The sequence below is a fragment of the Babylonia areolata genome, chromosome 12 (genome assembly GCF_041734735.1).
Source record: "Babylonia areolata isolate BAREFJ2019XMU chromosome 12, ASM4173473v1, whole genome shotgun sequence".
NCBI classification, from domain to species: Eukaryota; Metazoa; Mollusca; class Gastropoda; order Neogastropoda; family Buccinidae; genus Babylonia; species Babylonia areolata.
This window is the reverse complement of record NC_134887.1, coordinates 3,636,001-3,653,744: the sequence shown is the minus strand read 5'-3', so window position 1 is coordinate 3,653,744 and position 17,744 is coordinate 3,636,001. Positions and strand designations below refer to the sequence as shown.

Here is a 17,744-nt window from a genome sequence, read left to right as displayed (position 1 = left end):
TAAAAGGTTGCTTTGCTTGTGGGTAATCAATTTCAGTAATGCAGCGAAAGCTTCAATTATTCTGAAGGCTAAATTTTACATAGGTGACTTTCATGAGAAATAGGTTTATAGCAGTTCCCGCCAAATATTCAGCTGGAAATTGAATTCTGACGGGGAACAAACACATGAAGTGGCTGGAACAATGGTGTGCTCATGTTCCAAATAACCTGCACTTCCCCTTCTCAACTTGTTCTTAACAACTTTATCAGCGCATACGATTAATCTAATGCAAGTGAAAGACATTTTTATGTTGAAAAAATGGAAAACTGCTGTTGTTTCTTTTTAAAACTAATTTTTCTTTCTTTCTTTTCACTTCTTGGTTCAAGTCTCTGTCCGCCTGTCTCTCCCCCATACCAACCCACCGCCCAGTCCGAATAAATTAAAAGCCAGAAAGAAGAAGAAACTCCAACAAGGAAGAAGGAAGAAGAAGCAGCATTTGTAAGGGGAAACAATCGCATAAGAAGGCTATGCAAGGGAAGCAACTGCTGTGCTTGCGCCTCAATTTCTGATTGGTGGATTGGCCGGAAAGAGGTTGATTCAAAATGGACACCACATCAACAGAAAAACGAAATATAAGCGGTGGTAAGGTTTTCATGATCTTTTGGGCATGATTTGGATCAGAGTAGATTCCAGCGGTTGACGCTGATTACAGGAAGGAAGAAGCAAAAGGTTGAGTCTATCTCTTGACAGGTGCAATGGTTGAGTGGATAGAGCACTGGACATTCAATGTGAGGGTCTTTTCTTTGATCCCGGTTAATTTCAGCGACCTAATTTCAGGAGATAGGTATTTATAACTGTATTTTCCATTGATCTGTCATTCCCTGTGTACTACAAAGTAGAGTCCGCAGAAACCAAGTAATAGCATTTCCTCTAAATTACCGACATGGGAGAGAACTTAATCTGTGAAAGCTGTATTGTTGCTATGACGGTACACACACACACACACACACACACACACACACACACACACGACACACACACATCTGATGGGTAAAAAAGATGGGAAATTTTTCCAATGCCTCAAGTTAATAAATGTGCAGATCTGCTACAGTCTAGTCCTTAAAGTAGTCAAACCGCACTCACTTGCAGAAATTATACATGTATACAGAATATCATCTGAATCTCTACAGTCTACTATTAAAGTGTATTGAAGAGTATCAAATTAATCATCGAGGGTTGTACTGTTTGACCAGGTATGATGAAGGGGAACAAAGAGACAGAGGGAAAAAAGACTGGAGAAAAACGGCAGACAAGAGTAAAAGTTGTGATCAGGGTACGTCCGCCATTGGTGACAGACAGCAAAGTGTGTGTTGGAACTGCTGGAAACAAAGTGGAGATCTTCAACCACAGAAACATCAGAGAGAACCTGCAGTATGAGTAAGTACATACATATATATGTACATTTGTGTGCATTTGGGTATCATGTGTGTGTAGATGTGTGGGGGCAGGGTGTGTGGGGGGAGGTGCAGGGGGGTGGAGCATGGGGGTGGTGTGTGCTTGTGAATGCATGTTTGTGAGTATGTACTTGTAATTAATTTTAGTGTTGTGTTCAGGTTTTGAGGACAGCTAGGCATCACAGCCTTTTGATGTGTTCTTTCTTGAAACATGTGTCCATTACAGTTTACACATTATTATAGTTTTACTACTGATAGTACTAGTATTACTATGTTAGCAAATTTACTCAGTCATTATTGGTTATTAAACTTAAAGCTTTAAGAAGGTGAATTTAGGATGATTGTTGAGGAGATTTTTTAAAAACTGTTTTAACCACTTCTGTTGATTGTTGGGGAGATTTTTAAAAACTGTTTTTAACCACTTCTGTTCAGATTTTGTGTTACATATTTACAGTAAAGTCCAGCAATTATTGAATTAGTCACTCTGAAATTTAGTGAAACTGAAAGGGGATTATCAGAATTTAGTTCTGTGCTTTGTTAGCAATGTGGGTTGATGGCTTATGATGAATGCACTGAGAATCAATGTAACTGTCTATTAACACACAGTGAAAAGAACCTTTCTCTGTCATTCCAGATGACAGAATTGAAAAGAACATCATTTTATTGTCATCTTCCAGTATCTGTACTGCTTCTCTTGTTTCATGCAGACACTTGCACACATAGGTGAGATTGATGTGAAGTTGTTGGATCTGAGTGATGGTATCACACATTGAGACCACAAGAGGCGTTTCTTACACAATCTTAGTTTAACATATCTAATGAACTAAACAAGGACTGGCATTCACTGATTCAGACATTGTTCAAAACACAAGGCATGTGAGGAGGAAGGGAAAAAGTGTGAGTACCTGTGGCCCAACTGTGAGATGTCTGAGTGTGCATACTGCATACATTGTATGTGTGTGGTGATGCAGCACATGTGTGTGTTGCGCTGACCTATACATGAATATATACATGCTTACAAATCACTGTTTTATTCAGACTTCTTAGGTGGACCAAGCTGATATCAGTTTTTGAAAGGAGTGTGATTCAGATTGTATGCTTTGAACACATACATTTACCCCCGAAAGCGGAGTATGGCTGCCTACATGGCGGGGTAAAAACGGTCATGCACGTAAAAGCCCACTCGTGTACATGCCAGTGAACGTGGGAGTTGCAGCCCACGAACGCAGAAGAAGAAGAAGAAAGAAGAAGAACACATACATCTCCAGTTAATCACAGAATGAATGATGATAAATAAGGAACCCTGACCAGCAGACTAGGCAGTTCACAAAAGCACTGATTAAGACAGAGTGTGACCGAGAGTCAACTCAAATGTGACAAAGTGACGACTCAGGAATGGTGACCACAGACAGTGTGTGTGTGTGTCTTCGCTGTCAGGTTTTCCTCAGTGTACGACAAAACCAGTGGACAGCGGGAGATATTTGAGGCTTGTGTACGCCCCCTTCTTGGACATGCCATCAAGGGAGAAAACGTTTCCATCTTTGCCTACGGGCCCACAGGCGCTGGTGAGGGCATGGCGTTTGATTGGTAGTTTGTCATTGAGCGAGTGCGTGAGTAGTGTGTGTCTGGGTATGCGGCTTGTGTCAGTGTTCCCAAAAACGTACATATGTGCGTAAATGACGCACAGATTTACAACTTTGACGCACAAAATTTTTACCCTGTGCGTCAATGTGACGCACACTTTTTCCTGAAACTAACAAGCATCTTACGGCTTCCAGGAAAACCGCGAAGCACGCATCGTGGGCCTAAGCTTAGGCTAGTGCATAGCAGACGAAACTGAGAGTAGAGAGTGCTGTTGTGTGTTCATTAGTAGTGAGTATGGTTATGTGCGCATTATAAGTAGTTGACTGTGTTTTCATTGTATTCAAGCATTTCGAATGTCCTTGTTTGGAGAAGGTGTGGGTTTCTTTTCATTTTCATTGTACAATTGTCTTCATTGATTTTTTGTATGTTTTCCTGTTGACCCTCAGAAATGTGACAATGACCCTCAAAAATTCCAGTCAAAGGGTCACAGTGACCCTCAAAAAATCAGGCCCATTGGGAACACTGTGTGTTTGTTGGTGCATGCGCGCGCGCATGTGTGTGCACGCGCACGTTGTGTGTTTTGTATGTATGTATGTACCTATGTATATATGTATGCGCATATGTGCTTGTGTTCTTTCAATTTCAATTGTCTACTTTGTTGTTATTATTTCATTTTTATCTTCTTTTTTTTTTATAAACTTGTTGCATTTTTTGATTTAATCAACTGACATGATTGTTCCCTCTTACCTATGTTTCAAATTATATGCATATGTTTGTGTGGGGATGTTTGAGTGAATGTTTTTAGTGCTGTTGTAAAGCGCATAGAGCTTCAAGAATATGCACTATAGCAAGAAGTCTTAATAAATAAATAAATAGATAAATTGGTGATGTGGGTGATAATTGCCTGCTTACATGATTAGATCTTTGATAAAATGATACATTGCTGTGATTTGGCCTTTTTTTAGCCTTTGTGTGGATGATATTTGATTGCGATTTTCTTGACCTGAGTGTTGAAATTGTCTAACCTTTCTTTGTGGCTTTTAGTTTTACACTCTTAATGTGTATGGGTCTTGTTTTCTTTTATTGGTTGAAATTATGGATTGTATTTTCTTTTACTGAATTTGATGGTTATGGATTGTAAATTTATACTTTATTGATTAAAATACAATCATTATGGATTTATCGTTTTATGGATTTATACTTTATTGAATGTAAAAATCTATTTTAGATTGTAGATTTGTACTTGCTCATATTTATTGTGATTATTATAGAATGTAGAGTTGTACCGTCTTTTATCGATTGTGGTATTATGGGATGATCTGGGGTTGTTTTTTTTTAATTGATTGAAATCACTGTATCATGGATTGTGTTTGTGTTAAGTAAGTTTGTGTAACAAAATTATCCACCAAATTACTTGTTGTTTTGTTGTTATGTTTTTGTTTTTTTTGTTGCTGTTTTCATTCCTTATTCAGAATGATCTTTTTGGTGGTCAGGCATTGGATTTCTGATCCAGTGTTGACCAGTGATCAGGGTTTGAGGCTGTGCTTCGGCATTGTGCCCTTGGGGAAAGGCACTTTACTCTGATTTCCCTCGCTCCACCCAGGTGTGAATGGGTTACCTGACTTGGGGTGGGGAAGGTCGACAGAAGGAGTGGATAGGGCCCCACTTTCCTATCCCAGTGACTAGATGCAGTCTACAGTGAATGTATGTATTCACGTCAGTGGGATCTCCAAGGGTTACAAAGCTAATCTCCCCCTGACAGTGGTGATGTTTTTGCAGGCAAGACTCACACCATGCTGGGCACGGAGGGCGATCCGGGCATGATCCCCAGGGTCATCCACACCCTCTTCCACAAACTGACCTCTTCCGCTTCCTCTTCCGCTTCCACTGCAGCCAAGGCCGGCGCTGCAGCTGCCCCTCTCCAGTCCCACAAAGTCTCCTTCTCCTACCTGGAAATCTACAATGAAAAGGTGAAGGCTGCAGATGGTGGTGATGATGATGATCATGGTCATTGGTGATGATAACAAACTTCTGCTTTGTGTGTGTTTCCAGTCTTGGATTGTGGAGCCGCTTGCTTTCCTATCGACGAGAAATCAGACTGCATCATCTTTGGATGACAAAGAATGATGATGATAATATATATGATATAGTATCCACATGGCGCAGACTCATACAGTGGGTCCCAACTGTCACCCATGAAGCAATGCACAAACATTTGCATATATGTACTGGCATACGTCAGCACTTGAATACATGCAAGAAAAAAACAAAACCGGCCAAGACAATTATACAGACTGCAGAGAGAAATTATTTATTAAAAAAAAAAAATCCACAAAAAATGCTTTACACACATGCATGCGACACAGACTATACACTCACAGGTGCACTCCACCCACACACTCAGAACACCCATGTTCAGACACACACTGCATCAATGCTTCACTATGGTGGTAAAAAAAAAAAAAGAGAGAGAAAGAGATGGGGGTGGGGAGATGAAAGAAAGAAAAAAAAGAAGACAGAGACGACTACACTTCCAACACATCCATAGGCCATATCGAACAGATGGATGGCGAGGTCAGATGATTGAGTTACAGGGAGCACGAGTGGATGAATTCTCTTCACATTTGCTTTACTGCTGCTGAAGTTTTGTTCTTGAAAATGATGTAAATGTAAATAAAGCCAGGATGAAATGTGCAACATAACAGAGACTTGATGGGGCAGACAGTGGTGCAGAGGTCCTGTTGTTGTAGACATTGGTTTAGTTTGACACTGTTTGGTAGGACAGAATGGATATGTTCAGAGACAAAAACAAAAACAAAGAAAAAAACAAGTCATACTTCATATGTCTTTTTTTCTCACTACTTAATTAATCCTTGCCAAAGGTCGATAGATTGAAAATTTAGAAACTTCTTTTATTGTATTTTTTTGTGTGTGTTTTTTGTTGAACATTTGAAGTAAACAGTAGTACACTTGAAAAGAAAATTGCTCAGTAGATTTCATGAACTCATTCTACTCCAGGTACGAGATAACTCGTACCATGATTACTGCCTCTGTGGACCAGGTACGAGAATACTCATACCAACACACTATTCTAATTTCGTTTATTCTTGCTTGGTACAGTTGGCATTCTGAACTGAACAGTTTACGGATTCCAGAAGTATGAAAACGAAGCTTTTTGTGACCGATTAAAACAACATTTTTCCATCGATTTTCACTGTTTTAGTGAACCACCCTGTATTCTTTGCAGTGGTCTCATGTAGTGCTGGTGCAGGGGAGCTGAAGCAGGCATGTAGCTGTGGGGTAGAATGAGTTAAAAGGGAAGTCATTGATTTAAGAAGAGAAACAACTGATAATGAGCATAAAAAATAAAACATCAATGTTCCCGGTGACTTGTGACAACACACTTTAGTGCCAGTAACGCTACATCAAATTATGACTACTACCTGTGTAATGCAAATGATGGGCGCGGTAGCCGAGTGGTTAAAGCGTTGGACTTTCAGTCTGAGGGTCCCAGGTTTGAATGTCATTACCTGGTGGGTGACTGGTTCAGATTTTCCTGATCTCCCAGGTCAACATATGTGCAGACCTGCTAGTGCCTGAACCCCCTTTGTGTGCACATGCACACAGAAGATCAAATATATGCATGTTAATTAAAGATCCTGTAACCCATTCAGCATTTGGTGGGTTAGGGAAACAAGAACATATCCAGCATGCATACCCCTGAAAATGGAATATAGTTGCCTAAACAAATGGTCATGCACATAAAATGTGACATGTCTGTATGAGCGTATATGTGCATGACTGAAACCTGATTGAATGACACAGGAAACGAATGATGAGCGCCCGATGGCAACTGTCAGTCAGCACTACCCAGGTAGGCAGCCTGTTGTGTAAATGGCTCCGTGTTTGTAAAGTGTTTAAGAGCTTGGTCTTGCTCTTAAACTGAGGATAGGCGCTCTATAAGTATCCGTGTCATCATCATCATCATCATTATCATCCGATGCTTTGCTGTGCTGCGTCAGGTCCAGGACCTGCTGAACCCGTCAGAGACTGACCTGCCCATCCGGGAGGACGGGAGTCACAACATCTTTGTGGCAGGCCTGACGGAGAAGGTCATCAACAACTTTGACGACTTCAAGAACTTGTTTGGGCCAGCGTCCAACAACAGGTGAATGGACGTTTGGATGTTGCGTGCACTGGCAGTTGAAATGAAATCTTTAGAAAAATATTTTTAAAATGGTTTTAAATTAACTGTTTGGTGGGCAGTGTTTGACACCCCCCCTCTCCCCCACCCCCCCTCTCCCCCACCCTCCCTCCCACATGCACCCACCTCTCCCCTTTGGGAATGCCACAGGTTCTGTCAGTATAAACAGTATCAGCACCTAATTGTGTGCCAGTAATGTCCTCTGTTCCACTGCTCTCTTTGTTTCTGGCTTTTTCCTTTCCATTCCCTTTTCCTTTACAGAGGAAGGTGGCGGAATGGTTAAGATGTTTATCTGCCAACGCAGTGTCTGTGAGAATCTGGTTTTGAATACCTGTCTCTGCCTCTCTCCCTAGTTTCACTGGAAAATCAAACTGAGCATCTAGTCATTCGGATGAGACGACAGATCAAGATCCTGTGTGCAGCATGCACTTGGCGCACTGAAAAAAGAACCCAATGCACAGTGGGCGTTGTCCTCTGGCAGAATTCTTCACACGAAAACCACTCTCATATGTACACAAATATAGGAACTTAAGGCTTGATCAAGTGTGTTGGGTTACGCTGCTGGTTAAGCATCTGCCAAGCATCTGATGTGTAGTGTATATGAATTTATCTGAATGCAGTGACGCCTTCTTGAGAAACTTTAAGTTAAACTGAAATGTTTCTTCATTCATATTTTAATAATAATAATAATAATAATAATGGATACTTATATAGCACACTATCCAGAAATCTGCTCTAGGTGCTTTACAAAAACGCTTTTGTTAACATAATACATCATATCTATGTTACATACACACACCAAAATGTGACTACACACACACACACACACACACGCACACATATTTTCTGCATTTCCGGTCCATTTGCTTGCATCGTTTTCTCAAAAGCCTTGATTGCCCACTGTGAATTGCCCGCTGGCATCTTGTGGTTTTGTATGTCTGTTGCCATGATTTATTATATGATGATGTGTTACACATGTTTGCGTTCATGTTTTTTATAATTTTTTTGTAGTCCTTTGGCAAAGCTTAGATGAAATGATCAATGTCAGAGACATGTTATGGATGGATGTTCATGAATATGACTGCACCTTTGTCTGGTTTTCTTTTCCAGGGTTTTTTTTTTTCATGTTCAGTGGGATTGATATTGAGGGTGTTTTCTGCTGCGGTATGGATGGCCCTGTGTGGTTGGTTGGGATATAAACAGCAATGATGCTAATGATAATAAATAATTGACAGGCAATGCATGAGAGTATGCAGAAAATTGCAGGTCAAGTCCACTTTGAGTCACTGCTCACATAATTTATCAGGTAGTTCATATTGTTTCAGGTGCTCAAACTCATTTTTAGGGTTATACTTGCAAGCTGCCGCTTTGTTCTTGGCCTTTGAATCCCATTGCTTGAGTAAGTTTTGTGACTGACTTTTTTGGGTCTTTTCCCTTCAGCTGCAGGATTAAACCAGACGTATCTTATGCAGACACAGCTTCTGACTGAGGTGATGATGGTGGTTTTGTTAATTAGCAAACAGAACGGTGACAGCCACCAAACTAAACAAGCGCTCCAGTCGCAGCCACTGATTAAAGTGATGAAGGTGGTTTTGTTAATTAATGAACAGAACGGTGGCAGCCACCAAGCTGAACGAACACTCCATTTGCAGCCACTGACTTAAAGTGATGAAGGTATTTTCTTAATCAACGAACAGAACGGTGGCGGCCACCAAGTTGAACGAGCACTCCATTTGCAGCCGCTGACTTAAAGTGAAGGTATTTTCTTAATCAACGAACAGAACGGTGGCAGCCACCAGGCTGAATGAACACTCCATTTGCAGCCACTGACTTAAAGTGATGAAGGTATTTTCTTAATCAACGAACAGAACGGTGGCAGCCACCAAGCTGAACGAACACTCCATTTGCAGCCACTGACTTAAAGTGATGAAGGTATTTTCTTAATCAACGAACAGAACGGTGGCAGCCACCAAGCTGAACGAACACTCCATTTGCAGCCACTGACTTAAAGTGATGAAGGTATTTTCTTAATCAACGAACAGAACGGTTGCGGCCACCAACCTGAACGAATGCTCCATTTGCAGTCACTGACTTAAAGTGAAGGTATTTTCTTAATCAACGAACAGAACGGTTGCGGCCACCAAGTTGAACGAACACTCCATTTGCAGCAGCTGACTTAAAGTGAAGGTGTTTTGTTAATCAACGAACAGAACGGTGGCGGCCACCAGGCTGAATGAGCACTCCATTTGCAGCCGCTGACTTAAAGTGAAGGTATTTTCTTAATCAACGAACAGAACGGTGGCGGCCACCAAGTTGAACGAGCACTCCATTTGCAGCCGCTGACTTAAAGTGAAGGTATTTTCTTAATCAACGAACAGAATGGTGGCAGCCACCAAGCTGAACGAACACTCCATTTGCAGCCACTGACTTAGTGAAGGTATTTTCTTAATCAACGAACAGAACGGTGGCAGCCACCAAGCTGAACGAACACTCCATTTGCAGCCACTGACTTAAAGTGATGAAGGTATTTTCTTAATCAACGAACAGAACGGTGGCAGCCACCAAGCTGAACGAACACTCCATTTGCAGCCACTGACTTAAAGTGATGAAGGTATTTTCTTAATCAACGAACAGAACGGTGGCAGCCACCAAGCTGAATGAACACTCCATTTGCAGCCACTGACTTAAAGTGAAGGTATTTTCTTAATCAATGAACAGAACGGTGGCAGCCACCAAGCTGAACGAACACTCCATTTGCAGCCTCTGACTTAAAGTGAAGGTATTTTCTTAATCAATGAACAGAACGGTGGCAGCCACCAAGCTGAATGAACACTCCATTTGCAGCCACTGACTTAAAGTGAAGGTGTTTTGTTAATTAATGAACAGAACGGTGGTGGCCACCAAGCTGAATGACCACTCCATTTGCAGCCACTGACTTAAAGTGATGAAGGTATTTTCTTAATCAACGAACAGAACGGTGGCGGCCACCAAGCTGAATGACCACTCCATTTGCAGCAGCTGTCTTAAAGTGAAGGTGTTTTGTTAATTAACGAACAGAACGGTGGCGGCCACCAAGCTGAATGACCACTCCATTTGCAGCAGCTGACTTAAAGTGAAGGTGTTTTGTTAATCAACGAACAGAACGGTGGCGGCCACCAGGCTGAATGAGCACTCCATTTGCAGTCACTGACTTAAAGTGAAGGTATTTTCTTAATCAACGAACAGAACGGTGGCGGCCACCAAGCTGAACGAACACTCCATTTGCAGCCACTGACTTAAAGTGATGAAGGTATTTTCTTAATCAACGAACAGAACGGTGGCGGCCACCAAGTTGAACGAGCGCTCCAGTCGCAGCCACTGCATCGTGCAGCTGAAGGTGGAGACTCGCAGGAGCGGCAAGGTGTTCCATGGCAAGGTCTACTTGGTGGACTTGGCTGGCTCCGAGGACAACCGACGTACCGGAAACAGTGGACTCAGGTCAGTAATGCGTTGGTTGGGAGTGTTTCTGTGTACTGGAAGGATAATTTCCGTATTGGCAGAAGAATAACATTTCAGTCTTTTGCCTTCTGCTTACCTTTTCCTGCGCTATGTTTTAATTTGCTTAGCTTTTATTGTTATCATTTTTATTTATTTGTTCCTGTTGTTTCATTTGGTTAGAATCATAGGGTGAGGGTGCAGGATCAAATCCCACACTGGCCAGTATTTTCTCTCCCTCCACCAGACCTTGAGTGGTGGTCTGGATGCTGTGGATGGGACGAATCACCATGAACCAAGGGCCCGTGTGCAGCATGCACTTTGGCGCATGTAAAAGGACCCATGGCAGCAAAAGGGGTTGTCCCTGGCAAAAATCGGTAGAAAATCCAATTTTGATACTAGTACAAAGCAAAATCATGTGCAGAGAGAATTAAAAAAAAGAAAAAGAAAAAAAAGACAGCGTGGCACTGTGTCAATGCGCTGTCGCTGGGGAGGGTGGCCTGAATTTCACACAGAGAAATTTGTTGTGGGTACATGTTATGCAATACAGTACAGTACAGTACATTGCAATACAATAGTGAATACAGTGAAATACAATGCAATACAATACAGTACAATGCAGTACAATACAATGCATTGCAATGCAATGCAATACAATACAGTACAATGTAATACAATACAGTACAATGCAATACAATACAGTACAATGCAGTACAATACAATGCATTGCAATGCAATGCAATACAATACAGTACAATGTAATACAATACAGTACAATGCAGTACAATACAATGCATTGCAATGCAATGCAATACAATACAGTACAATGCAATACAATACAGTACAATGTAATACAATACAGTACAATGTAATACAATACAGTACAATGCAATACAATACAGTACAATGCAATACAATACAGTACAATGTAATACAATACAGTACAATGCAGTAGAATACAGTACAATGCAATACAATACAGTACAATGTAATACAATACAGTACAATGCAATACAATACAGTACAATGCAATACAATACAGTACAATGCAATACAATACAGTACAATGCAATACAATACAGTACAATGCAATACAATACAGTACAATGCAATACAATACAGTACAATGTAATACAATACAGTACAATGCAATACAATACAGTGCAATGCAGTAGAGTACCGTGCAATGCAATACAATCACAACAGAATACAGCACAATACAATGCAATGCAACACAGCATTACAGTGCAGTACAAATACTACAATACAATATGAAACAGTGCAATACAATGCAAGGCCATACATTACAATATTCTACAGTCTTATACTTTTCAAGATAACATTTTCATTCCATTTAATAGATCATTTTACAACAGTAACATCAAGAATGTGAAGGACGTTTAGAAAGAAAAAAAGGTACATTCATAAAAACAAAACAAAAAACACATCGACAAACAGACTGACAGACAGACAGGCAGACAAGCAGCTGGATTGGATTCAGGCTGGTTATTATCATGAAGTGTGGTCTCCACTCTACTCTACTCTACTCTACTGTACTCTACTGTACTGTACTCTACTCTGCTCTGCTCTGCTCTGCTCTACTCTACTGCTCTTGTCCTGTACTATACTATACTGCTCTGCTCTCCTATACTATACTATACTGCTCTCATATACTATACTATACTATACTATACTGCTCTGCTCTGCTCTCCTCTACTCTACTGTTCTGCACTGCTCTACAATGCTATGCTATACTGTACTGCTGTGCTGTACTCTACTATGCTCTGCTCTGCTCTGTTCTACTATACTATGCTGTGCTATGCTATGCTATTCTGTGCTCTGCTCTGCTCTGCTATACTCTACTATACTGTACTATGCTATATTATGCTATGTTATGCTATGCTAATCTTTACTGTACTGTACTGTACTGTGCTCTGCTCTGCTCTGCTCTGCTCTGCTATACTCTACTCTGCTCTACTATGCTATATTATGCTATGTTATGCTATGCTAATCTTTACTGTACTGTACTGTGCTGTGCTGTGCTGTGCTGTGCTATACAGTACACTGAAGGACCTGATGTGCTGTTTCAGGCTGAAGGAGAGTGGAGCCATCAACAAGTCACTGTTTGTGTTGGGTGAGGTGGTGGACGCCATCAACAACAATCTGGTGAGCTGTGCTGCTCTGTGTGTGTGTGTGTGTGTGTGTGTGTGTGTGTGTGTGTGTATGTGTGTGTGTGTGTGTGTGTAAACACTGTGTGTGTCTGTGTCACTGCTCATGTCATGGTCTGATCCATCGACATCAGTCTGGTGAGCTGGGCTGCTGCTGCTGTGTGTGTGTGTGTGTGTGTGTGTGTGTGTGTGTGTGTGTGTGTGTAAACATTGTGTATGTGTGTGTATGTTGTTTGTGTGTGTGTGTTGTGTCTGTGTCTGTGTGTGTATGTGTAAACACTGTGTGTGTGTGTCACTGCTCATGTCATGGTCTGACCCGTCGACAGTCTGCTGAGCTGTGCTGCTGTGTGTGTGTGTGTGTGTATCTGTGTCTGTGTGACTGTGTCCATGTCAGTGTAGTGTGTGTGTGTGTGTGTGTGTGTGTGTGTGTGTGACACTGCTAGTGTCACGGTCTGATCTTGTCAGCCATGGGAGTTCTTTGCAGGTGAAGCCTGACTTCATAATCAAGGGCGATGGAAAGAGACAAGGTGCATGTATACAAGTGGATGCAAGCGCACACACACACACACAAGGATGCAGTGTGAAAATATGACAAAAAAAGAATGAAATCAGCTAGTGTGTCATTTTTCTTGGTTTTGTTTGTGTTGTGTGCATAGCCTAGGAATGAGTGTGTGGAGGAGGCGGGATGGGGGGAGGGGTGGGGGGGGGATGCAGTGTAATTTAGGAGATGGTGTATGTGTGTTTGTGTGTGTGTGTGTGTACACGTTTATGTGTATTTGTTTGTGCTTTCATATCTGTGAAACTGTATGTTTGTTGCATATATGTTATGGATGTGTGTGTATGTGTGAATGTGTGTCTGCATGTTTTACATTTATTTGCTTATTTTCTTATTTACCATCGTTATTGTCTTTTTGTTTTATTTTTATTTATTTATTATTATTATTATCATCATCATCATCATTGTCATCATTATTATATTATTATTATTATCATCATCATTTTTATTATTATCATTATTATTATGATTATTATCTTCTCCTTTTTTTCTTCTTTTTATTTTTTATTATTATTATTTTTTCTCAAGGCCTGACTAAGCGCGTTGGGCTACGCCGCTGGTCAGGCATCTGCTTTGCAGATGTGGTGTAGCGTATATGGATTTGTCCGAACGCAGTGACGCCTCCTTGAGCTACTGATGCTGATAGTGATTCTGATACTGTGTCGCTCAAGGCTGGTGCCATCGTCAGTCTCCGTCTTTGTTTCCCCCCCACCTCCCACCCCCCTCACACACCTCTCCCGTCGTTTTCTGCCTCACTCAATGACTCTCTACTGTCTGCACCCACTTGTAGGACTTTCTGTTCATAGATGCTTTCCAGCCTCGCTCTCTTTTTCTGTGTGCGGTCATGTTCAGCTAAGCATGGTTCATTCGCTTGTGTTATCTGTGTCTGTGCATGTGTGTATTATTATTTTGATTTAAGTGTGTGCAAGAGATTTTTTCATTTTGAAAACAGGATGAAAGTTGAAGTGTTTTAGTTTTGCACAACTTTTGCAAGCAAAAATAGAAACAGGTCATTTGGAAACTGCAAACGTTGGTGTATTTTTTGTTGTTGTTGTTTTATGATTGTTGATTGCTCCCTGATACGGTTTGCTTGTTCTTAGAAGATTAATCTTATTTGTTTATCCAGTCAATGTTTTATTTTTTGGATTAATTTTTTGATGAAATGTTTTGATGTATTTGTATTTGTATTTATCACTTTTGTCGGTTGGTTGTTTTTGGATTTCTGGGGCAAAGGCAACTTTATTGGAGTTCTTTTTGTTCTGGACCTATTCTGAATGTATGTGTTCACTGTTGTGAGCAGTATACATGACCAAATATGAATTTCTCTGAAGCGATACTGGATATAGCTTGACTTGATTTTTGTGTTTCTTTTTTTGTTGTCGTTTTTTTCGTTACTAGAAACATAGGTATATTTCATGTTGAATAAATTGTGTCATACAGATCTCTTTCTGAGAGAGAGAGAGAGAACTGTATATATATATATATATTCACATTTACATATATTCACATTTATATATATAACTTTTCTGATGTTGCAGCCGAGGATCCCGTACCGCAACAGCAAACTGACACGACTGCTCCAGGTGGGTGAGACACCTGAATTATTGTCACACACAGGGCTGGCTGAAAGGCCAGTCAGTACCTCTGGTTGTGTGTGTGCGCGCATACACTTGTCCCTGGATCAGTTCAGTACACGCACTCATGCGCACAGAGATGCCAGTTGTTACAATTTCACCGTATTTTGTTACGCTCAGTTGCAGTTTTTTCCGACGTTACGATGTCAGCAAAATTGTTCCGACGAGTTCTTTTTTGACTACATAGCATTGTGGTATGCTTTCCTGTCCTAACATTACGCAGATGCTCTAGTCCTATTGATAGCGAGGCCAGGGCAGTCACTACTAACCTTGGTCTCGCATGATGATGCTCAGCTAATCACGTGCGTGTTTGCATTGAAACAGCATTGAGTGGACCATTCAGCTAAATCGTAGTAGTTAAGAGTTACACCGTGTTGAAGGTAGGCTCAAGTGATTGTACGCCTTGTAGATAAATTGTGTGTTTGCTGATGTGGCTCAGAGTCTGAGTGTTCCTACCAAATTCAAAATGTTCCTACCATATTTCCTGATTGTTCCTACAAACACTTGACAGGGGTTGGCATCTCTGTGCGCACAAGCACAAAGGCATACACACACACATCATCTGTACATACGTGTGTATTTGTATTTCATTTTATCACAACAGATTTCTCTGTGTGAAATTGGTGCTGCTGTCCCGAAGGAGAGCGTGTTGCTATACTACAGTGCCACCCATTTTTTTGTATTTTTTCCTGTGTGCAGTTTCATTTGTTTTTCCTATTGAAGTGGATTTTTCTACAGAAATTTGCCAGGAACAACCCTCTTGTTGCTGTGGGTTCTTTTACGTGTGCTAAGTGCATGCTGCACACGGGACCTTGGTTTATCATCTCATCCGAATGACTAGCATCCAGACCACCACTCAAGGTCTAGTGGATGGGGAGAAAATATCGGCGGCTGAAACTGTGATTTGAACCAGTGTGCTCAGATTCTCTCGCTTCCTTGGTGGACGCCTTACTTCTAGGCCATTACTCCACATATGAAGTGGGGGGGTTCGTGTGTGCAGTTACACACTCAAACACATGAACTGACACACATATACAATAATACATATATATATATATATATAGTCAAAGACATGTACACATAGATTTTTGCTTGCGAGTGGACATGCACATACACGCAGATGTGTGCATATACAAACGCACGAGCAAACACATAGGCATTTGTGTGTGAGCATATGAACAGACACATGTACTCAAGGAGGCGTGACTGCACTGGGACAAATCCATACACGCTGGACTACATCCGCTAGGCAGATGCCTGACCAGAAGCATAACCCAGCGTGCTTGTGAATCAGGCCTTGAGTGTGTGTGCATGTATATTTGTGTACCTATCAGAGTGGATTTGGTCTACAGAATTTTGCCAAATACTTTTTTTGGTTGACGTGAGTTCTTTTTCTGCACGCCAAGTGCTTGCTGCACTCAGGACCTCTTTTTGTCGTCTCATCTGAAGGACTAGGCGCTCAGTTTGGTTTACCAGTCTTTTTCTTCTTCTTCTTCTGCGTTCGTGGGCTGCAACTCCCACGTTCACTCGCATGTACATGAGTGGGCTTTTACGTGCATGACCGTTTTTACCCCGCCATGTAGGCAGCCATACTCTGCTTTTGGGGGTGTGCATGCTGGGTATGTTCTTGTTTCCATAACCCACCGAACGCTGACATGGATTACAGGATCTTTAACGTGCGTATTTGATCTTCTGCATGCATTTACACACGAAGGGGGTTCAGGCACTAGCAGGTCTGCACATATGTTGACCTGGGAGATCGTAAAAATCTCCACCCTTTACCCACCAGGCGCCGTCACCGTGATTCGAACCCGGGACCCTCAGATTGACAGTCCAACGCTTTAACCACTCGGCTATTGCGCCCGTCGGTTTACCAGTCAAACCTGGGATGAAGGGTGAGGTCAGGAACGGAACCCAGACCCTCACGAACAGAAAGAAAAGATCTGAGCACGTCACTCCTCTTTTGCAACGTCTCCACTGGCTCCCTGTCTCACACCGAATAAAGTACAAGATCAGCACTGTATGCTACAAATGTATTCACCAATCAGCCCCTTCCTATCTCTGTGGCTGCCTTCACCTCTACGCTCCATCTCGCTCACTACGATCAGCTTCGGATCCACTCTGTTTACGCATACCCAGATTCAAACTCTCGACTGTTGGCTGCCGTTCTTTCTCTGTCTCTGGACCTTGCAATTGGAATGAACTTCCTCTTTCGCTTCGTCAAGTCTCCGCACTCAGCTCTTTCAAGTCCACCCACCTCTTCCCAAAATAGCCTCCCTTCCCTGCCTCTTCCTTGTCTTTCAGTTTCTCCAGTTTTAGAGTTATGCATGCGTGAGAATGACGGTGCGAAAGTGCTTTGATTTGTCTCTGCACAAGATTCAGCGCAATATAAATACCATTATTATTATTATTATTATTGGCAGATAAGCGTCTTAACCATTCAGCCACCTTCCTCTGTGGAAGTACAGAAAAATTGTTCGTTTGTTTTTTGGCCAACAACCTTGCTCAAGGTTTGGAAGAATTTTGATTTTGCTACTCGTTTGTGCCATCGACAGATTGTGAAACAATTTCTGGTCTTGTATGTGTTGATCAGGAACACTACAAATATGCATTCACAAAGTAGGCTTTTATCTTTTGATGTCAAATATATATATATATATATATATGGAGAGAGAGAGAGAGACTAACAAA

At 41.5% G+C, this 17,744-nt stretch overlaps 1 protein-coding gene across 1 annotated transcript in view; it reads left to right on the top strand.

The window, feature by feature from the left end:
- Positions 1-597: 597 nt before the first annotated feature.
- LOC143288324 (kinesin-like protein KIF22) overlaps positions 598-17,744 on the top strand; it is a 32,255-nt gene continuing 15,108 nt past the window's right edge. The window contains exons 1-8 of the mRNA XM_076596697.1: positions 598-621; positions 1,233-1,416; positions 2,871-2,998; positions 4,797-4,987; positions 7,040-7,185; positions 10,534-10,698; positions 12,786-12,861; positions 14,958-15,002. Of these exons, the coding sequence (XP_076452812.1) occupies positions 1,235-1,416; positions 2,871-2,998; positions 4,797-4,987; positions 7,040-7,185; positions 10,534-10,698; positions 12,786-12,861; positions 14,958-15,002 (933 nt within the window). The 5' untranslated portion in view covers positions 598-621; positions 1,233-1,234. The remainder of the gene's footprint in view (positions 622-1,232; positions 1,417-2,870; positions 2,999-4,796; positions 4,988-7,039; positions 7,186-10,533; positions 10,699-12,785; positions 12,862-14,957; positions 15,003-17,744) is intronic.